General features: G+C 31.5%; 2 protein-coding genes across 3 annotated transcripts in view; both read left to right on the top strand.

The window, feature by feature from the left end:
* The first annotated feature begins 4,094 nt into the window (after positions 1 to 4,094).
* LOC115875826 (E3 ubiquitin-protein ligase TRIM33-like) lies at positions 4,095 to 18,084 on the top strand. The gene is made up of 15 exons (XM_030891349.1): positions 4,095 to 4,720; positions 5,176 to 5,401; positions 5,780 to 6,040; positions 6,102 to 6,212; positions 6,268 to 6,575; positions 6,910 to 7,112; positions 7,698 to 7,833; positions 9,027 to 9,214; positions 9,586 to 9,755; positions 9,820 to 9,998; positions 11,097 to 11,381; positions 11,454 to 11,652; positions 12,147 to 12,330; positions 12,397 to 12,549; positions 15,637 to 18,084. Exons 1-15 carry the CDS (start codon positions 4,291 to 4,293, stop codon positions 15,790 to 15,792), a joined length of 3,189 nt encoding a protein of 1,062 aa, XP_030747209.1. The 5' UTR covers positions 4,095 to 4,290; the 3' UTR covers positions 15,793 to 18,084.
* Positions 18,085 to 21,091: 3,007 nt separating this feature from the next.
* Positions 21,092 to 24,176, top strand: part of LOC115875824 (GIGYF family protein CG11148) — a 52,690-nt gene continuing 49,605 nt past the window's right edge. Inside the window, exons 1-4 of one of the 2 annotated variants that reach the window (XM_030891347.1) lie at positions 21,092 to 21,170; positions 21,575 to 21,685; positions 21,740 to 21,872; positions 23,352 to 23,637. In XM_030891347.1, the coding sequence (XP_030747207.1) occupies positions 21,127 to 21,170; positions 21,575 to 21,685; positions 21,740 to 21,872; positions 23,352 to 23,637 (574 nt within the window). In that variant the 5' untranslated portion in view covers positions 21,092 to 21,126. Of the gene's footprint in view, positions 21,171 to 21,201; positions 21,505 to 21,574; positions 21,686 to 21,739; positions 21,873 to 23,351; positions 23,638 to 24,176 lie in introns of those variants that run through there. The other variant, XM_030891348.1, reaches the window with a different exon arrangement.

Raw genomic sequence — 24,176 nt, 5'->3', positions numbered from 1 at the left:
TGTACTTTTTTTAATCATATATCAATTTTTGCAAGTACGGCCCTGTCCATAGGAATGGATGAAGCTATCGATGGTTCAAAAAATCTATTTAGATCGCAGATCATTGGTATCAACGTATCAACCATAGACTTAAAATAAAATATAGACTACACTATTTACATCTCAACGCGGACAAACAATATTTTTTGTACACATGTTTACTTCTGGGCACAGTCGACCGAGCCTTCCTCATCCAGCCTATGTTGTCACGTCTTTAATATTATCAATAATTTTTTTCTTGTTATACACATATATTGAGATATTAATAGTACAGTTTAAAATAGTTTTTTTAATTTTTTTTTAAAGTAGGTTTTAATATTCCATAGATGTATTAAATAGTCCTTATACTACTAAATTATAAGTCGGATACTGTTTAAAATGGATAAGTTCTTGACAATATGACAACACCGATTAGAGGCGAGGGAGCCTATTCACTCATTTATTACCTTGTAGTACGTGTCGCACGTGTGCGGTAAAGCTTTGTTGCCGCTATCTCCCCGGCTGTATTAACGCATTTTCTTAGCCTGTAGTCCTTAAGTGTTTATTTTATTGACTTTTTCTGTTCAAGAACTATAAAATATGGTTTGCCAGTGCCAAATTTGCAAGAAATTTGACTTAAATAATCCATTTAAGTCTTGAAACGACTTTTGACCGGTAGGCAACTCTCAATTTACCCATTGGGAGTCAGTGGCGTTGTTGTAGAAAGGCGCTTATTTAGATAATATTTTAGTAAAATGTAAAATCTGAATTTTTTCTCTTACATTACATTATTTACTTACTTAGATTGTAACAAAATCATAATTATAACCCTGTTAATAATTAATAATGTTTTTTATTAAAAATATATTCCGGTTTATTCTAAAATTATCTTCAGAATCTAAAATAACATACAAGAATTTTAAAATGATATTACATTATGAAACAATATTTTTTAATATACCGGGTCGTCTCAAAAGTGGCTCACCCCTATAACTTTTTTATTTTTTCAGATAAAAAAAACAGATTTGTATGTTAGTAGGTATATGACATAAATTAGGATTTATTGACGCATTCAATTGTTTTTGGTCTCTTCCTGTTTCACCGAAATGATTACATCTTTTGATTTTTAAAGGCACCCTCGGTATATTGCTACTTTATTCGATAAAAAATGACACTCTGAATAGAATGACATATTATATGTCAACTTTTGACATTGTCGCTTAAAAACAAATCCTATTTTAAATTCCAATCCAGGGTGCCATGGTGTTGTTAAAAACACTAAGTTTTAATCAAGGAGCCTTGGAAAAATAGTTTTGATCGTCTAATGGGTTTCGTGTCTTGTCTAGGCCGGTTAAAAGATGTACATATCGTATTTTTAATCATGCATATGTCAATTTTTTCAAATGGAACAAGGGTGACTCGTTAGCATATTTGGAAAAAGCATTTTTTTATGAATATATTTATACCACACACTTGGTATTTCGAGTCAAATTGTCGTTATGAACCGCGTGTTACAATTACAATTAAACCATATGCGAAAATATCAAAAGTTGACATATCATATGTCATTCTATTCAGAGTGTCATTTTCTATCGAATAAAGTAGAAATATACCAAGGGTGCCGTTTAAAAATTAAAAGTTATAGTCATTTCCGATGAAACAGGAAGTGACCAAAAACAATTGAATGCGTCAATCAATCCTAATTTATGTCATATACTAACATACTAAATCTTAGTTTTTTATTTGAAAATATAAAAAAATTATGGGGATGAGCCACTTTTGGGACGCACCCGATATAATAAAGACAGTACCGAGTTAAATAAATGTAGTTTTCATTTTATCCACTTCCTATCACCTTCCTTGCTTTAATGGAACAGATTTATGTTTTCTCTAATTTACATAAGACATCACTTAACCAGAAAAAAAATTACAACAATCATATATTATTTTTTTCTCTCCCTGTCGCCGATTCTATTATATCTGTGGAATAGATCCTGTTTTGATTATTATTATGTAAATGTTTGACTAAAATTAATAATTTATTATTAATTTCAAAAATTACGTAATTTCGATTATAAAATTTCTTCTATAACGTGTATTTTATTATTTTTATCCTTTTTGGACTCTAAATTGTTTTTTCTAAACTTTTATTTAAAAACCTGTCCTAAATCTTAATAAAATATAAAAAGTTTAAATACGATATATTTTAATTTAATTATAGCTTCATTAAAATAAAAAATACCCGGCTATGATACGGAGAGTTCAGGTGTACTTGAGAAACGAAAGACAGTGTTGTGTTTCTCGGCAGAGTCGTCAGGGAACGACCGTTACGACAGAGACAACCTATCTATCGCTCGTGTCGCACTCGTTATAACCTAAAACAATAACAAGACAGTGTCTGACCGCATGTTCCAGCTATTTATGAATGAGATGCTCAGTTTATATTTTATTTTAAGTCTATGGTATCAACCTTTGGTATCAACCATTTTATTCTTTATCTTTGATTAGTCTGCTCTGATGACAGATTTGTCAATAACAGCCTTATACAATTACGGCGGCTCAGTCGGCAGTCCAAGATGTTTTCCTCTTCTAATTTCCGAAACTTGAACCAATCAATACAGCGCTGACAAATCTAAAATAAAAATAAACGAATAAAAAAGCTACAAAAAAGAATTAAATAAGAAAGAATTTTAGGTACAAGGGGTACTCCGCCGTAAGTGAGCACTCCTGTGAATCAGGAGTGAATAAAATATTTTTACCGTGCGTTATTTGCCATCAGAGAATATCGTAAACAATCGATATATACAAATATATCACAGGTTTCAAAAGCGAGTATACGAAAAATTTAATATTTAATTATTCTAAAAGTGTTTGGGAGTATAATTGGTGAAAATTCTAAAAATAAAAATATAAAAATAAATGTTTTCATATCTGCAGAAGGTCTAACTTGTATTATAATTTATTATTCCAGTTAAAAACAATTTAGATGAGTTCAACTACGGTAGCAAGCATAGTTTTAATCACCGGTTTTGCTAGTGGGGCTATTTGGGCTATAACGAATTTTTTTAAAGGTACATAATTATAATTTTAGAAGATGTTCATAAAACATTGAATCACTAGTTGAGTAAAAAAGTAATTAAGATTAAGTAAAGTTAATATTGAAAATTATATTTCATCCTCTCATAGTATACGTCTATTTAATTTTTTGATTATATAACGGGCACTTTGTTTACTCGCTTGTTTCATCGAACTGCTGTATCCATTTTTGCTTATGATCAAATCGGTGTGAGAAACTATGAAGCTATAAAATGTTGTTTCAGGAGAGTTGAATATCCGGGAAAGTTGAATTATTGAATTATATTGCACTTAACAACGCCCTAATTACGCTCTCCTTTACGCGTGAACATTTTTTCGGTAATTATATTAATATTTGAAATTGTTACAACACGACGCCTAGTTCGAATTCTTTTTCATTATTTTTTTACTATACCGAAATAGCGTTACATCACACAAACCTCGTGTACCTGAGTGTTTTATAGTCTCAATAACAGCACTAGCAAAAAACTAAAATACTTAAAATATTATGACAAAACCACGATTTCAGTATTATTTTAATGCGATCGACATGACGGCGGCCTGAAGTATGAAGTACATAATGATAATTTCTGACTTCAGCCGTTGAAGCGCTGCGGTCGGAATTTGTTGAAATCATGCATCAAGCCTATAAAATACCTAATCGATTTATGCATATCGATATTTTTTTTATTTACATTCCTACTTTCAAGTACGATCCTGTCTTTTATGTCTACCAACCCAACAGTTATTTTGTCACTATCCACTTGACCTTGAGAAAAACAAAAAATTTAAATAATATTTTTATTAAATATGTATTAAATACATAGTCATATCTCAGACTCTAAATTGATATTTTACTGGTTCGGTTGTCTTGTTATTTAATTTTACTTTCTGGTTGTTTTTTCTCGATTTTAGCAACTTTTTTTTTATTTTAATATAACATCAATTTTTGACATTGGGATATTTTTGCTTTTTATTATGCCTGCCTGCACAGATTCTCAAAAGGCGTCTGGTGAAACTGTCATAAAGTAATGAAGTAATTATAATATTTTCGTTCAAAACATAATATTATGAAAAAAAGAGTACATTTTGACGAGTTTTATAGTTATTAGCAGCAATACGTGTTCTAATAACATGTTTTTTAATCGGTATTTTTGTTTCTGAAGTGATTTGATCAAGGAAGAAAGTGTAGTGACCATGGCCGAGTCAAAATTGTTTTTGAACGACCCCAATTTGATGACCGACCTAAATTCAACTGTTCCAAGTCTAGGAGAAAATTTGTTCCCCTCGGATAGCGAACATTTACAAATGTTAGATAGTTATTTAAATGCGGATGCTACTGCTTCTGATCCTGTATCAGATGATCTCTCTGTAAACTCTCTGAACCAAAATGAAAGTGGTCATCAGAAGGACATTAATAAGGATGGTTGCTACTCGAATACCAGTGAAGAGCAGCACGTCGAAAGCCCTACGGCAACTGGCGAAGCGTTTGCTTTTAAATGCATTTATTGTGACCGTAATTTAGGACCTAACGATAATCCTAAGCTTTTGGAGTGTCTACACAATGCCTGTGCTAGTTGTATTAATAATAAGTTCTTTGAAAATAATGAATCTTCTGGTTCTGCTAGTAAGTAATCAATTATGTAGGGTGAAACTGCTCCAAAAAGTTCAATAGTAGACTTTCTCTTTGAGATTTTCACTCCAATTTTTTTTGTAAATATACAGAGCACTAATTAGGTATGGTTTTAGATTGAAGTTCTAATTTTTTATAAGTTCTAATATTTAATTGAAGTTCTAATATTTAATAAACTATAATTTTTGTTATTGAATTTGTCATAAAATTCTTCCAAAAATATATTATAATCTATACCTAATGGTTTTTGGAATATGAGAGTTACCTATTAACTTACATTTTGCTATATTTTAAACTCTTTGACTCACTAGTAACTATTGCTTCAGCAAAAATTTATGGGACACATTTTATAGGAATTGTAGTGGAAATTTCAGATAGTAAACTTAATATGGAATTTTGTATCACACTCACCCTGTAGTTAGATGAAGTGTCATTAAATTGTGTTTTAGCTCATCAAGTAACTTGCCCAGTATGTAATATAAATTGTGATGCGAGCCATATAATAGAGAATCAGTTTTTGATTGAGCAGTTGAATGCTGAAGATGGTGGCTCTAATAATGCTGTATCTAAAAACGACTTAAAATGCAGTAGCTGCAGTGATGAAGCAGCCGCTTCAAGTTATTGTGCAGATTGTTCTGAATTTATATGTGACAACTGTGTTCAGGCTCATCAAAGGTAAAGAATAAGAAATGATTTATTGATAATGGACAAACTATTATGTTTAAAATAATTATATTGTGAAAGATTCCTTTACACACAGAATAACACATAACAAATTATTTATGTATTTGATCAAAAAACTAAGAATTACAATATACTAATTAATTAAACCACAAATTCACTTCCAATTGATTTCTTCATCTTGAATTTCAATGCTTATTACCCACAGATGTCACTTCTGGAAACTTTGCTTCTGGTTTGTTCTGCAGACTAAAAGTTACCTTTTATGTTTCTAATTTATATGATAATTTACAACTTTATATAGCATACAGTAATTTTTGCCTTTTGTAAAACTATTTTATGTGGGTGGTATACTAATTAATATATCTCTAGATTAAAAATAACAAAAGACCATACAATTAAATCAAAAGAAGAGGGTTTGAACGAGCTGAACTCTGTATCAAATGGCGGCACAACAAACTTATATTGTGTAAATCACCCACATGAGAAGTTGTCTCTTTTTTGTGAGACATGTGATAAACTAACTTGCAGAGATTGCCAATTAATCGAACATAGAGAACATAAATACAAATTTACTCATGAGATTGCTTCAGAAGCAAAGAAGTATATTGCAGATATGCTTAAAGATGTAGGGTAAGTGCAGAAAATTTCCTTTGGTTGAAGATATAATTTAATACTAAATATATATTTGTAGATACAAAAGAGCACTTTTGACTAGTGCAATGAAGGTTATTGACGACAGACAAAATTTAATTACAGAAAAGAAACAAGCATTGGTGAAAGAAATCACTCAACTTGTAGTAAAGTAAATTTTTTATTTATTGTCTTATTTATTTATTCTTCATGCATCTTTTCAATAGGTTAACTCAGACAATTAGTACTCGTGGTAAACAGTTAGTTGGAAAACTAACTGAAGTGTGTGACTCAAAACAAAAAACTCTTCAAGAAAAGAAACTAGCACTAGAACAACTCTCCAAAATGACTGATCATTGTATAGAATTTACACAATACGCGCTGGACAATGGTAGTGATAATGCTTTGCTGTATAGCAAAAAGCAGGTTACTGAACATTTGAAAAGGATCAAATGTAAGAGGGCCGACATTCCTAATCCTGAGATACCTGTAAGAATTCATTTGGCATTAGATAAAGTACCGGAATTGGTTAGAGGTGAGTAATAAAACGGTTTATTTTGTTTTAAATGATTATACTCACTAAAAACTTCAGTGAAATACACTATGAATTTTTTTTTATTAACACATTTTTGTGCATTTTCTTCATATATTTTATGTTTATTGTTAGTGATTTGTGTCACTGAATTTTTTAATGTTTCTTTTCTGTGAATTACTTTGGTTAAGAATTTTAATAAATACTATTCTTACACTCTGTGCTTCACCTATAAGGCTTATCTTCAGGTAAAGATATATTAAATTGTATTAAAGTATTAACAAATGAAAAACTTTGGAATATTTAAAATGCAATGATCTATATTTTATAAATATAGTAATGCAGACAATTGGTCAAATCGTGGTTGATGGCCGAGTATATCCATCTCAAACAGCATCTCCTGGGGCAGCTCCTTACCCCCCAAATCAGTCTCCCAGCCCTGGGCAGATGCGACCACCTCAACAACAATCACCCATTAGTCCACTATTGCAACAACCTGCTTCCTCAGGATTTCCACAAAGTCAACAACAGCAACAACAGGTAAAATACTTTATGTATAGTATGCTTTCTACTTTATACAGGGTGAGTCTTAAATAAGTGCAAATATTTTCAGGGCTGGTAGATCTCAATAAAAGAAACATATTTTCTCTTCACTGTTTTTCAACTTCAAAATAACCTGTTATTTTACTTTGAAAATTTCCAAAGAAAAAATATTTTGCTTAAATTTTGAGAACAACTGGATCTTTTCTGTTTTTTTTTTCTTGTAAATTTAATCTACTACCTATGTTGCTATGTTATCAAGAAGTTATGTTTTTTAACTAAAAACTAAAATAAATTCCAAAATTTTTTTCCAAAAATTCCAAATTTTCAATTTTTTTTAGCGAAAATATTTGCACTTATTTAAGACTCACCCTGTATATGAAATAGTATTATGGAATCTGTGGCCTCTTATATTTAAACACATTTTACTTTTTTTACGATTAGTACATTATTGAGGGATATCGCTAGTCATTTAGTTGAGTTTTGTAACATAACTTTCAATTCAGTTGTTTTATCTCAAAATTCTCAATATCAACTAAACTTCACACTTTTACAACATTATTTACATTAGTTTTTTATTCATAGATGGGAATGAGATTAGGGAATCCTCCACCCTACTCTCAATATCAAAATAACAACCACAATCAACAATTCTCTCAACAATCCAACATGTCTCATCTTGGACAGTCTCTAGGTCATAACGCTATGTCCCAGCAATTTGGTAAGTTGTTTAGTCCAGTAGTATTTTTGTATAGTCTGTCCAGCAAGGGAGTATGTGATTTTCACACACAATACATAAAAAAAACAATATATAGTTCATATCAAATAAACTTTTAGTCACATTATTAAGCTTGGCCGGCACAGTGTTGCCCATATTAACTATAAATATATAATTAATGTAATAAACAGTTATTATGTATATCAACAGCACTTAACGCACCTTAACAGCACTTAACGGACATAAAGGGACATTACTACCGCTTTCCCGTTCTTAATATTCTAATAAAGTTGCAATGAGTTTTTTACGGCTATTAAGCTATCTTGTACATTTCGCACTAAAATAAGTTCTAAAAAGAACAATGTTTGACTGCAAGGTCTGCTAGTAAAAATGTTTAAGCTTAAAATATCGCAACACAATTCATTGAAACCAAAAACTCGTAATACAACACTAAAGTGTAAAAACGAATAACAATGTCAGGAAATAAATGTGACAACTTGACATTTTACAGCAGAGCTGCCACCTGAATCCCCAGTGGGAAATTTAAATTTCAGTTAGTCAGCCCGGCGACGAATATGTTGCCATGATTGGCAACAATGAATCTAACAATGACACTCTCGATTACATAACTAAAAGTGTAACTGCAGTGGGATTCTGTAAGCTCCGTACCAAGAAATTTCCCGTCAAGTCTAGCCTAGCTATTTGTATACAATTGATGAGTCACTAGACAGGAAATATGTTTACAGAATCGGGCCCGTGGTATCAAATATATGTATATTTGAATTAGGATGACAGATCGACACATTCCACCAGAATAGTTTTTAATGTTTTGATGTAAAATTGACTAAGAAAGGAGTTGATTACTTACAAAATTTTTATATTTATGAATAAAAATCTGCATCGACGTCATAAACATACAATTTTTTGTCAGTTTTGACGTTTTATTTGATACATTTGAGCCATATTTGAGCTTGAATTTTGATACCGACTAAACCAAACTAACGCAGCGTCTGCTATCACAGACCACATTTGTATCTACCATCTATGCATCTTTTATTTGATCCATAGTGTTACCATATAAGATGTAAAACATTGGGACCTGGAATAGTTAGGCAATAAGAACTAATTTCTTTTGATGGATGGATTATATATTTATTAAAAATAAATTGAAAATTGTCATTTGTTTTTTTATTTAGGACAACCAAATCAAAGTTTGTCAAACAGGATGTCAAATATGGGTATCCCTCCGCTTAATTTACCGAAAAATATTCCGTTAACTTTGGCTCAACAGATAAATATTAACAGAATGCAAAGGCCCACAATGCAAAGAGCTTTGATGCCTAGAATTGGTAGTTCTATGGGTATGAACCAGCAACAACAACAGGTACATTTAAAAAAACTATATTTATTCTGTAATTTTCATGTTTTTTTATATTTACTAATGACCAAGGTAGGAAGGTAGTTAAGAAATTATAAGAAATATAATGCTTTTATAATTTTTTAATATTTTCTTCTGAAATATGGTTACTTGCTTTTACACTATTCAGCCAAAAGCACTTCTTAATTTTCATAGTTTTAGTCAGTATTTTTAACACGCTGTATTAACTATACAGGGTGTATCAAAAAACTTTATAACAGATAGGAAATTTCTTATTTAGTTATTAGAAAGTTTTTACTCTCTCACAATAAATTGTAAAAACATTTTTTTGGTGAACCTTGTATAATGTCAGTTGTAGAAAATACATTTATTTTCAGGTTTCTTCTTCCACTCATCCCCATGGTATGATGCAAGACAGGAGCAATCTTCGTCACTTGCTTCAACCAAATAATAACAGCCCTATTTACATTCAAACTGGTCCATCTCAGTACCAGGCTATACAGCCCCATCAGTTCCATAACCGCTTTCCCGGAAACCAGTCCATTCGGTAAAAATATTTGTAGAAGATTTCGTTGGAAGTTATTTAATCTTTGATGATTATCTGTTTGCAGGTTTGGTGCTCAGCAACAACAACAACAGCAGCAGCAGCAGCAACAACAACAGCAAGTAAGAATGTTGATGAACAGCCAGCAAAATTCTAATAGGATGATTATGCCTCAACAAAGACCACAATCGCAATATTCGTCAATGTCTGGTGGTGCCAAATGGCATACGCCACAACAAAGTATAAGTAAGTATGACAGATCTGGCCAATCTGGCTGACAGTGATCGGCATTTCTGGCCTTGTGTGTCGATTTTGGTATGTACGAGGAATACGGCGAATTATTATTAAAACTGCGAGATAGAAAGCATAGACAAGCAACCACCACACACTATCTCATTTTGGTCAGAACATTTATGAACATATGAACATTTACTCGTCGAAGACTAATAAAACTCTGTTGTTTGTTGTGAATCTCTAATAAACTTTGCAATAAGGATTACTTATTACTAAGACAATATTGGACAGTGATGCTTAAAATATTTTGTGTCATAGCAATATGATTATCTTCAGTTGAAAATAAAAGGAGGTATACTGGGTGCGTCTTAAAAGTGGTTCACCTCTATAACTTTTTTTTTATATAAAAAAAACTGATTGGTATGGTAGTATATGGCCTAAATTAGGATTGATTGACGTATTCAATTGTTTTGGTCACTTCCTGTTTCACCGAAAATTTTTACTTTCGATTTTTAAATGGCACACTCGGTATATTTTTACTTTATTTGATAGAAAATTACCACTTTGGATAGAATAACATATAACATGTCAACTTCTGACATTTTTGTTTAAAAAATCGTATTTTAAATTTCAATCTAAAATGCTATGGCTGTGTTAAAAACATCAATTTTTAATCAAGAAACCATGGAAAATAGATTTGATTGTCTTATGTTTTTCGTGTCTTGTCCTGGTCGATAAAAATATGCCTACATCGTATTTTTAATCATATCTCAATTTTTTCAAATGAAACAAGTGTGACTAATTAGCATATTTGGAAAAATTATGTTTTTTACAAATAACTTGGTATCACATACATGGTATTTCGAGTCAAATTGTCGTTATGAACCTCATTTTACAATTTCAAATAAACCATATGCAAAAATGTCAAAAACTGACATATGATATATCATTCTATTCAGAGTATCATTTATCATTTTCTATTGAATTAGGTAAACAAATACTGAGGGTACTATTTAAAAATAAAAAGATGTAGTCATTTGCAGCTGCGACCTGGTCGTCAGTGTGTTTGAGCTCTTAAACAGGTGTTGCAATGGTTTTATTTCTTTTCAGATGGCGCTGGTGGTTCGAGTTCAAACAGATCTTTATCCACAATGCCGACTATCAACGACAATTTCAAAATTACCCTGAGACACCAGCCGGAACAAAACAAGAACACGCCGGCAACGGTAACCTCTACCATACCCAAAACTCCGAGTCCCAATCATATCCAAGGTCATCAGGAGACTGAGAGGAGTTTGGATAAGTTCTGCGAAGAGTCTGTCAAGGATTTGATGGCAACTATAGCTAAATTGGATTCTAATGGGGTACAAGTCTTGGCTGAAGGAAGACAAAAAGGTAGGCGCAAGATATTTTTGTGGTGGATGGGTCACTTTATAAAAAAATATTTTCATAAATTTCTAAAATTAGGTGGATCTCCTCACGTAGACAGCTCAACTGGTGATACTCAGCCAGCCCATAAGATCAAATCTGAGCTTATGGATACTAGCAAAGATGATCCTAACGAAGATTGGTGCGCTGTTTGTATGGATGGTGGGGAGCTGGTATGCTGCGATAAGTGCCCTAAAGTATTCCATCAGTATTGCCATATACCTAACCTTAGCGTTGAGTAAGTTGTAAAAGGTCTTTTTTAAATAATTATTAAATAAAAATTTAAATAGTAACCATAATGATAAAACTGACTTAATCATTATGGTTATAAATATAAGCCTACTCTAAAATGTTTCTAAACTTACAATTTACAATTATACAAAAACATTTTTTTAAAAGCTGTTTTTATTTTTTACATTGGCGCCAAAACTTTTCAGACCATCCTTGTATTTTAATAGTAGACTTTTATAACAAACAACAAACAAACAACGCTTTATTGTGCAAAAAGCCAAAACAGCTTCATCGACAAAGCACTCACAAACAACAAAATCACAAAAAAATACAAACAACAAAAAATACACAATACAAATAATACAATTCAAGAAAATTTTCGTTTATATATAGATCAAAATTCTTTTTTCTTTTATAAAAGATCAAAATAATAAAACGTTTATAAAAGTCTTACTTCTACATCTCCTTTTTACTTATTTATTAAAAATGCTTTCTTTGTAGGGAAAACGATACCTGGCAATGTTTGCTATGTATGAACTTCGCCGACATACCACAGAACATTTTGAGTGAGAAGAAAGAAGGAGAATTGAGTCTCAAAGAGAGAAAAATAGCTGAACGCCTCGTGTTAGAATTGTACTGCCAATATGAACATAGTTTGCATTTTAGAGAAATAATTACAACCGATGTACGTCTTGGAATGTCTAATTTTATACCCTCATTTGCTTTATTAATTAGGTATATGTGATTTTAGAATGTGGAATACCATCAGATTATCAAGAATCCAATTGCTTTGGATGTTATTAGACAGAAACTGAATTGGAACAATGAAAATCACTACAAGAACATAGAATCTTTGATACGAGACGTGCGTTTGATGTTTAAGAATGCCTATACCTATAATCCTGTAAGTATAGACAATAGTAAAACCAAATATGGAATGATTAATTATTTATATCATTTATTGACTGTTAAAAAAACAAAAGCATATATTTATTGAGTGAACTTTACTGTATATTTTAACTTATTAAAATAATTCAACGCCTGTAATTAGCCATGATATTATCAAATGATATTGTTCAACGTTACGTCATCATTATTTGTCAAATATCAGTTTTAGGGTGTCTGAGATCATACCTATTTACCAGTACCACAGATTATACAGATTATAATCTTTGTTTTTTCTTTATTGTTTTTCGTGGTTCCAATTTTCGGAATCGGGCACTAGTTAGGTTAGTAGTTTGCGCACATAGCACGCCCACTTATGGCCTCTAAAATTGTGCACAGCGCCTGACCGGCACAGTTATTAGAGAGATGTCGGAAAACTGAATAGCGTCATCCAGGATTTACGCGTACCTTATCATTGTTACGATATGCGCGAGTCAATTTTAAACAAAATTTAACTTTATACGACGTCGGACGATTAGTTAAAATTATCAGATAAAAATTGGTGTCAAAATATTTCGACCAATAGGAGCACCGTCGGATCGTCGTGTCATCGGATTTCGGATGCATGAGACTCCGGCTTTAGGGATAAGATTTTTATCTGTATACATATATAGTCTGTCCAACGAGAAGATCCTTGACAGTGATAGATGTGTCTGTCATTTTAATTTCAAAGTAGTTTACTTTAATTTACAAAGAAAAAAGTTGGTACAACTGGAACGCATAGCAGGAAATTAATATATGTATTTAAAATTTGACTGACAAGTAACTTCAAAATATTGTGATAAAAACTGTATAAAACTGAAAAAATGTAATCGAGTTATTTTATTTAATAAAAAACGGTATGTGTTAATACAAAACAAACAAAAACAAGACACCACATACCAAAAAATATAAAAAAGAACTATTTCTTTCTTTCAAGCTTTATGAAACTTTCCGCATTTATCATTATATTTATCAATATAACTTATGTATGTACAAATACAAATTTGTAATATTCCGCAGGAATAAGTAAAACAACATAATTAAAATAAACTATTTTATTAATAATAACACTTGCCAAATTTTATACCTCACAGGTTGATTAATTAACTTTAATCTTAATTTTTTTAAACCAGTACCTTTTGACATTATTTTTCTGCAGTACTAAAATCCATTATTTACCTATCGTGTGATGTCGATATTTTACAGCTACTCCAGTTTTTAGTATGGTCCTTCTACCATATTCGAGATGCACTTATCTACGACGAGATGGTATACGAACTTTATTGATAGTAACTTTATTGGTGTATCTGTATAAGACTTTCTGCCTGGGCAGCTAGTATTAACCATAAACAGTGCTCGGGGTTCTACAGTTAATTTTGACTCGATTTTTCCTCCACTTGACTTCAAAAGACACAAAACACGTAATAACACGAATCAAAATGCATCATCTTCTAAAACGCAGGGTATTTGTCAAAAGTTGTCACAAACTTATAACCTATAATTTGGCAAGACTTTGACAAAACGTCAAAAATCTAAAGGCGAGTTCATACGTATCGGCGTCCGTTTGTCGTTCATCGTTCCGTTAAACCAATAAAATTGAAATACGATCTGTCATTTTTGAAATAAACCAATAAAACTGGTTAAAAACAACAAGTGACAACGCATGACGAATTTATATTTAAACCCATCCATAGTTAACTTAAAAATTATTAGAAACTTTTTTTAGTAAAATAAATAGATTGGTATGGGATGTCATCTGCTTTTCTTCTGTCATCGTCTGTCGAAATCTTACCTGAGAAAAAAAAACAGAGTATAGTATACTTAATCTGTGCCAGTACCTATTACCTATTTTAAAAGTAAACTTATTAAAAACTTGATATTTTGTACAATAAAATTCACTTTGATACTCTAGAAGCTCAAGATGCCTAAAATAATTAAATATAGTTTTACTTCTTAAACTGTATTATTTAAAAATGCAGTTAATTTGTGTTTACAATAGATATTACACATGTTTGTATTGTACTTACTTCATATACGACATCAACGAGCAAAAGTGATTTACTAGTGTCTTTTTTCGCGTAAAATAAGTAATAATCTTTGCGATGAGAACTCGTTCATTCTCGCTAAATGGGCAACGCATTTTAGTAACAAAAAAATTGAATTTCAAATTAAAAATCAAAAAGTCAGAAATAAAAATTGTTTGACAGGGCAATTCATAGATAAATGAAACAACTTTGTATTGGAAAGTGCCCATAAGGACAATGTAAGTACTATTTGGCGCTATTCTTGCAACGGCCGCGACCCAAAGCTTTTGATAATTTCGGAGCGGGTCGGCTTTTTCCGGAATTATGTGACCAAATATATTATTTATTCGAATTTATTATTATTTTCTTTTAATTTGATAAATAAAACACAGTGCGTTGCATATAAGAAACTTTATTTTGTATGAGGTCATGTATGAAATACCTATGGAACATTGGAAACCGACGTTATACCACGATGGTTTTTGGCATTTCACAGTTCACACAGCTTAAGTTTTTTTAATGTCACTTTTTCACAATTATCAGCGGTTTGAGTAAATAAAATTTAAATTAAACTTACAAGATAGCAATAATTACTTTGAAAATGGATGCTTTAAACATTTTTCGGTATTTTTTCAATGCGGGCGGTTTAAATTTTGAAAGATTTTATAATTTTTGAAGATTCTGACTTTGACAAGAGAAAATTCCTTCTGTTCTTGTTTGCGGTTGTTCTTAGCAACCGCTATAGCAACGCCAGATCCCGGACAACGTATGCGACCCAAAACAATTATACGTTTTAGCGGTAAGCCGAGCATTCCAATCTAAATTTATTTCTTTTATCTATGGCGCAACTAAATTTTAATTTTGACGTGGATCGATATTCGTCAATAAAATTATAATCCCAAATCAAAAGGGCAATGATATTTACTAAAAACAATATGCAGTAATTTACGAAAAAGAATTCGACAATATAGACGTTGAACGATGGCTGAACATTCTATACTTGATATTATAAGAAAGTTTCCGAATTGTTATTATTTCAGGAGGATTCTCAAGTTTATATCGACGGCAAGTCTTTGGAGAAGTTCTTTGACGAGCAATTGGAAAAATTCCTGCCAGAATATGCCTATCAGACATTCTCCGATGAGGATGACATCCAACCTCCTAGCAAGAAGTATCGGCGGATAATAACCGACTGACAAATAGTCCACGGGGCAAATAACACGGTTTATTTCTCCCTGTAACGATTATTCTGGCGAAAAGAATAATTGGAAATGAAAAACTTCAATGCTTTTGTTCAAAAAATACAAAAATTCCAAGTTTCGGTTGCAGAAAGTGGACAGCAACCTAGTGGTTTTTATGGGTGCTTTATGGTCTGGTTTATAATATATCTGTTATTAATCTTAATACTTTAATAGTTCAACTCTATACAGGGGCCTCCAACAGTGCGTCGGGCATCTCTAGCACTGAATTATCTGACCATATACTAGTCCTGGTCACTTTATTTCCGTGGTCTGTACTTTAATGCATACGACAGAGATAAATATATATATATACGACCAGTTGACAGATAGAGAGACAAAATAAAAAGCGGCATACAGTGTTGCCGGTTCTTACCACAAATTAAAATAATAAACAAAGATAATATATCTAAGTTATACAATAATGCTCATTTCTGTTAGTTGTTTAAGAATCTATTACAGCTGTAGTAAAGTGACCAAAACAAACTAATTGTGAAAAATAAAGTTCCAATCCTAGATGCAACACTTTTCGTAAATACCTACTTGTGCGGTTTGAAATGTTGATGCGAAATCCGGCAATACTGCATAGGAAATGTGTTAACCTAACTTTTATCTCTTTAATACATTTCATTTTTCATTTAAGCTGCCTACATCACTGTCTTACCGTTAAAATGCCGACCACGCAGTTTCGAGGCGATTTTTTGAGGACCAAAATTTAAGCTTTAGTTTATTTGTAATACGTTTTTTAGACGTATAATTTGATGCAGCTCGTCAAATTTTGATTAGTTGATGGTAAATATCAGGGATGAACGTATAAAAGATTGCAGCGTAAAAAACTTTGTTTAGGTATAAAAACATTTAATGAAAAACTAAAAAACTAATTTTTCGAATTAGTAAAGCTTCTTTAAAATCTTTTTTTTTTCTATTGTGACAGTTTCTATTTGACAAGTAGCCCACAGTCTTGTCGAGGTTAAGATTAAGGTTAATATCTGATGCATTAACCAGACTTTTTACACTGCTTCAGTAAACTTATGCAATATGCAAGTTACTGGTTTCCATAGCCTCTATTTTTATATATTGTAATTCCACACTACATTTATATAGGCACACCATTTAAGTTAAAAATGCTTTGATGCTGTAAATAAAATAGCGTTCGTTTTAGTCTTAAAGAAAATTTTAGATACACATATATCTATATTTTAGATATCAAAATTTTCTTAAGCATAGAAATATAATTTTGCTTTGATGCTGTAAATAAAGTAACTTCAAGTCATTTTGATGTTAAAATTAATTTAATATATATTAAATATTAATATAAAAATTTTCTCATGCATGAAAACATTATTTGTAAATAATTTTGCTTTTGAGACGTTTTCTGTAATATAAATCGGTAACATGAGTTTCCTATGATGTGAATTCCATATGATGAATGGATTGGTTCATAAATTATATATCGCTTAATTTTAGACTTTGAGATTTTTCAGAGATTTTAACAGTAAACAATTAGAATTTAAACATATGGGATACGAAAAAATATCTAAAATGACATAAAAATTGTTATGAATGGCGTTAAAGTGTCATGTATAATAATGCTAATTTTTTTCTCAGGTAACTTTTCCTTTTATGGACATTTAACATCGTGTATACCTTTGGTGTATACTAATGTTTTGAATGAAACAAAATGTACCTTGTAGTAGATGCGAATGTGCTCTGTGATAGCGGCTCAGTTACGGTCTATATTAAACGTTTTTAAAATTTTCATATTAATATTTTATTGTTTAGTTAATTTTACTGACGTACACGTGACTGACGGCTGGTGGTTATCAGGTTCTGTCCGTGTATTCTATATGTTTACTAGGCATATATCATAGGATTTAATAACTTATTGCCCTGCAGTGTTTATACATTTTGTAGAGACCAGTTAGACCTACTATAATATTGTAAAATCCTAAAATTAAGATATTGGCGCTTATCAAGTTATTTTCCTGGGCCCTTCAAATCCAAGTAATCAAAATATATCTAGAATATAACAAGAAGCATGCAAAAGCGCAAGTGTGCAGTTGCTATGGTAATTTTTGTTAAAATGTGTTAATTTACTATGCCGTTTAAAGCTTTGTAGCACCTGCGAACATAACCTTTTTTAATATTTTTTCTTGTTAAATGTAAATTACTAATAATAATAGCTCCCGTATATAGCGTTTAACGCCATGGGAGTAGCAAGGTACAGCTTGCCATACTAGAGCCGTTCGGTATACAAGGAAGGTAATGTGGCTAGCTTACGCTTCAACCGCCGATTATTACCTCAGGATTGTGAATCCCAAGTACTCATTTAAGGCTGAGTCGACCTAGGTACCCAAACTATTTTTATTTTAATAAAAATAGTCGGCTGATGAAATGCCGGGTGTGGGATCGAACCCATTACCTTGAGATTGGTAGACGAGAGCCTGTACTTCTACGCTACCGAGCACCTTTAAAAGTAAATTTAATAATGTAATATCTAAAGGTTAGGTTAGGTTAGGTTATTCTCCACTTAGCTTATTTTTGTTTTGCATACCATATGACCATATACATTTAAAAGAATATACTGCGGCTACCGCTTGAATTTTAGTCCCAATATTGCGGATATATATAAAATGTAAATAAATGCATTTCCTATATAAGTCTATCCTTGGGTTGCCAGAAGTATTCTGCGCTTGCTCGATGCTGTTAGCACTTTGATTGGACAGTTCCAAATGATATCTTTGAAATTGAGGTTAAAGACGTTCAAACAAATTCAGAGATATCGATTGGGTAACCATCTCCATAACTCCAAATAAAACAAAAATTAATTTATAACTGACCTCAACGCCATTCGACCAATAGAATAATATAAAATTGTATGAACAAAGTAATATAATAAAATTGTATGAAGACTTATAAAGCTGGATTTATAAATTCGGCAGTTGAAGTTTAGTTGAGGTTCAGTTGACGTTGAAAATGTTCAACACTATGAAATGAATGCATGCATTTATTAAGTCAGTCGATCGAAAAGTTGGCAGTTCGTTTTACGTTCAGGGGAGTTCAGAGATGGTCAATATTTAAGTCGGCAGTTTGCGACGTTCGGCAGTTGGAACGGCAGCCAATGAGTTAGCGCCTGTCGAACACGTGAAGCACAGAAAAGAGATGCATTGGATTATGATCCTTATTGTTTCATTATTTCTGTTTATATTTTGCGCAATATTGGATTATTATGTTTGAACCTTTGAAAAATATCAAAAGTATTTTTAAATCGAAAGGAAAACGTTCGAAATTTTTACAATTCCAAACTTAACCTAAACCGAAACTGACAGTTTGATGCAAAAAATGTTGAATCTCAACTGCCGCGAACATCCAACTGCAAGTGAATGTCAACTCCCGAGTTTATAAATCCAGCTTTATTCAGAATAATGAAAATATGCCAAGACATTAGATTATTATAAATTGTTCAAATAATTGAAATCACAGTACCTAATAATTTGAATTAAGTCCAGATTTGGAATCGTGCAGCGCCATATTGGAAAAAGTTACCTGAGAAACGCTAAATAAATGTATAAGGCATGCCTATTGGTCACATATATTTTGTATATGCTAATGAATTATGCTATAATATTTGTTTTCTGAACCAATTTCAGTCAATTGTTATGGTATAGTAATACTAAAGAAAATACGTAAAAAAACTACTATGGCATTATGAAATGAATGGACAACTGTACAGGGTGTTTCTGTTAAATTGCAACTTTAGAGTAATATCAAATATATCACGGTAAAATATTTTAAATTATATTAGATCCTCCAAAATTGAGATGGTTGCATTTTGAAGCAGAAATACTATCCTAGATATATATTTAAAATTAAAACTTGTAGTGGATTTATCTCATAGTACACAAGTTAGTTATTATATTTTTAAACATGGCAAAAATTGAGATGGTTGCATTTTGAAGCAGAAATACTATCCTAGATATATATTTAAAATTAAAACTTGTAGTGGATTTATCTCATAGTACACAAGTTAGTTATTATATTTTTAAACATGGCGAGTTATACTATTATATGTTACGTTAATTCCGAAAATATTTATTTAAAATTTGTTTATATATCATGTTTTAATGATGTTTATTCCCTTAAGTTAATAGGTTGTAGATTTTTAATATAACGTTAGAAATATATTTGTACTGCATAAATGATCTGTTATTATTAATATCATAGTGGACATTCAAGAATTAAAAAATATATATATATTTACTTAGATTACACATTTTTATTTTGATCTTAGAAAATAAGTACACAGAGAAGCCTCCAAACGATTAACTAACATAGGTTTATTGCCAAGTGCAACACAATAAACCCGTGTTATGGAGTTTTGCTACTATAAAATTTAAAAACTTTTTGAAAATTTCTACTCTATGTTGATTAAGAAGTTTCATATTGTTTATAATTATCATCTTGAAATGTCCATGCTTATTATTTTTAAAGATTATTAATTGTAGTATTATAAAAAAATATAGCGAAAATATCAAATCAAGCGTATTTTCAAATAAGAAAAAGAATCTCTCGATCTAGATTTTTTTTCATTACCCTATTACTTTCCCTATTTGAAATTGTTTGAATCCGGTTCTGTATGTACCATTGCCAACCTAAAACATATTGCAATGAAAATTACCTATATTCATATTTTGTATAGAAATTTTTCAGTCAACGTATATTTTTCTTATTCTTATATTAAATTGTATTTATTCTGTATTAGTATTATATAAAAAAATATAGATCCAGATAATTTAGGCTAGGCAAACTGTTTTACCTACTATTAAATTGTATAAGAAAAGGATAATTATTTTATATTTTTCCACTACTGCAGTAACTTATTTTGGGGAATAGAAATTGTTATTGTGATTGGGACGTAATTTAGATTTACAATATCACTTATAAAGAGAAAAACCAGTAATAAATTAAATTTATTAAAATTATATATTTCTTTATTTATATCCATATAAATATGTTTATATGGTATGCAACCATACATACGTTAATACATCATTTTATTGTATTTTTAACACAAGAAAATTAATATGAATAATTTTTAATTCCATTAGTGATATTTCTACTATATAATTTATTGACTATTGTTTTATTGAACTTCTTTGATTTATATAATTTTTTATACTCTCCTAAAAATAAGTTTGGGAATATTTCGTTTTTAAATGGTCACACTGATATTTTATAATATTTGACAAGGGGCACATGCGCGATAACCTACAATTTTGGCTTCAGCCATTTATGTTGATCGCATTCTATAGTGTAAGAAACTATAATATTTTCAGGTAATTCTCAGTCATTTACCAAGGATTATGTTCAAAACGACGAAGATTTAATAAACCACATGCCAATACTGGATAAACGTTGTTTTAAATGTTTCGGAAGAATTTTTTTCATTAAAAATTTGCCACCTAGGCTCGCCTGGGGCTTATACTTCTTTCCATTTAGGAGAACCCTTTGTTTTTGTTACGTTTTTTATTCGTAGTTGTAAGATAAAGTAGTCAAGAATGTTTCTAGATAACATGATAAATAGTTTGGTTTTGGTGCCTTTAATCTATTAATAGTTGACTCCATATTGAGACTTTTTGTCTTGCCATATTAAATACCTGGTTTGGTCTGGTACGCTTAATAACATTATTAATTTGGTAGGAAAGAGTTGAATTTCTTAAAGTATTCGATTTATTTTTAGTATGACTGACTCGATGAATTTTGGTCCTGATTGGATTCGTAACCTTTCTTCGGACGGAAATACTGGAGGAGGAACCAGTGGTGGCACGAGATACCAGTTAGCCGACTATCGGTAAATTAGATGGTGATATTAAGTAAGATACACCACGGTTTTTTGTTATTTTAGCTATGGAAGAGAGGAGATGTTGGCATTATTTGATCGAAACATAAAACCCCCAGCATGTTTAACTAATTTTAAAAGTCTTTATTCAGAAACAACTCTATCACCTTTAGCTCTGTTACCAACAACTGATGAAGAAGTGAGTTTTAGTGAAGTACTTAGTTTTTTTAGATATAATTACAAATAAAGTCTTAAAATTGGGTTAAAAAGTAGGAAAAGACAATATTTTTATGTATCACATGATAAGATAGGTGTTTTAGGACATTTAAGAATATGCTTTTTGAATGATAGTCTATCCAACAAGAGACAGTATACCTGACAGTGACAGTTTGTTATTTTACTAAACAGGATAATGATATTTTTTGACTTTTTTGTATCTGTCAAAATCTTTTCTGGCTTGTTGGACAAACCATAAGGGACCTCTTATGTAACTTAAATCAGATATTGGACAAAGAGAAAAAAGAAACCATGTTTAGTGTATTTCTATTTATGTTTTTAAACTTTTGATAGAGTGTTGCAGGTTATTACAATGGAATAAACATATTCAATCTAAATATTTCTTTGATATACAGGGTTGTGCAACCAAGGTTGCAGGGACAAGTACCCCTAAATCAGTAAAAATATTTTTTTTTACTTTAATTCAATTTGTAGCTAAATATGGCATGTGATAGAGAATAATGGTTGAAAATAAAAGAAATTTGTGTAAACCAATTGCGGAAACAAATTTGTGGACTAGCATGGTACCAAGTACACCTTTTCTCTCTGACCGAAAATACAGCAGTTTTTATTCCGATAAACATTTATCTACCGTATGATCGAAAAAAAAACGGCGTCAGCGTTGGCTATGAAATGAAGATCGCTGTCATTTTATATGTAAAATTATATGAGAAATGTCATAGAGTTAAAAATAAAGGGAATGCCCTCAATGTTTATTTCCATGCCAACTGGACGCCGTTTTTTTCGATCATACGGTATTTTATTAAAAGTGGTCGGCTGATGAACTGCCGGCTGTAGGATAAGAACTATTTACATTCTTAAATATCTTGAATTTAAGATGGAATACAACAATTTCGGAGAAATAAATTTAAAAAACTGCTTGTACTTGAAAATTGTACTTGCCTACAGAGACAATAATAGTTGTGAAACATTTAATAATTTATCTTTAGTCTATTTAGTAAATAATTATTCAATGAATAAAAAATCAACTCTTATTTTGTTATAGTTTGTCCCACAAAGCAATAAATGTCTTACAAGTTGTTTATTATATCTATCCCCCAATATTAGTTTTCGGTTGTAGTTAATTCTTAAAAAATACAGACGTACGGCCGGATCTATTAAATATGAGAGATTAAAACTTACAGAAATTTTAAAAGATCGCGGGCCAGGCTAAAACTGCGACGACAAAACGTCGACAGATCTAATCGACAGGCAAGTCCGCAGGCCGGATCCGAAGGCCGGGCCTTCTGGTGTATGGGGGGCTAATGAGTGTTTGCTGGAAAAAAACGCTCCCTTAAGCGACATTGTACCAATAAAAATAGAGGATGTGACTCCTTCTTTTAATTATATTATTATTAATAAAATCTAAATTTTGAACCAGCTAACTGTGTCTCTTTTTTAGAGAGGCGGGTGGCAGCCGAGACCGACAAATCTAGGCGGCGTGCCTCGGGGGAGGGGGGGTTCCCTAGAGAGAGGCGCGCGCGGAGGCAGGGGTCGTGGGACCTACCAGTCTTACACCAGACCGGCTAACTATGACGGCTGGGGAAACGGTGAGCCCTCCGACTGGAGCCCTAGGAAAGAGTATAGCGCGCGGGCAACCTCGATGGACAATTGGAGGAGGGCGAGGAATAATGAGGAGGACGAGAGGTGGCGGCCAACGGGAGGCAGAGGAGGGCACGACAAGTGGGGCAAGTGAAATTTTTTATTTGTGAATAGATAGATAGATATACACTTCCGAGCGCATAAAATTTGCCCGCGGTTACATTGGACGCGGGTGCGTGCGTTTTTTTAAACGTGCGAGCTCTGACGGAATTTACTCGCGCTACTATTTTATTTTAGTGGTTACATTAGATGCGCGTTCATGGTGTCCTTTGTGTCGAGTTCGTCAAAACGGACGTCACTACTTTGATGCTGTTTGAGGATTTAATGTTAAAATAACTACTTATGAACAGAAGAAAATGTTAGGTAAATGATTTACATATATGCAAGAAAAGGCGAAGAAAATGAATATGTAAAATATTTGGTGAATTAAAACAGCAACCGGTCAAATTTTTTGAATATTTTAGAATGTTTCCAGCAACATTAATATATCTAAAATAAAAATAAACCTGGTATTCAAAAATATTCAAATTTTTCGGGAATGTATTTGGCCTAGAATATAAAAATTCGAACGCTTGGACGTGCACGTATTAAAAAAACAAACCAGTTTGTTTTCATCCGACCAACG

Source organism: Sitophilus oryzae, unplaced genomic scaffold (genome assembly GCF_002938485.1).
Source record: "Sitophilus oryzae breed Bouriz unplaced genomic scaffold, Soryzae_2.0 scaffold_1396_pilon_pilon, whole genome shotgun sequence".
NCBI lineage: Eukaryota > Metazoa > Arthropoda > Insecta > Coleoptera > Curculionidae > Sitophilus > Sitophilus oryzae.
Note: the sequence above shows the minus strand (reverse complement) of the source record. Positions and strands in the feature narration are given on the sequence as shown.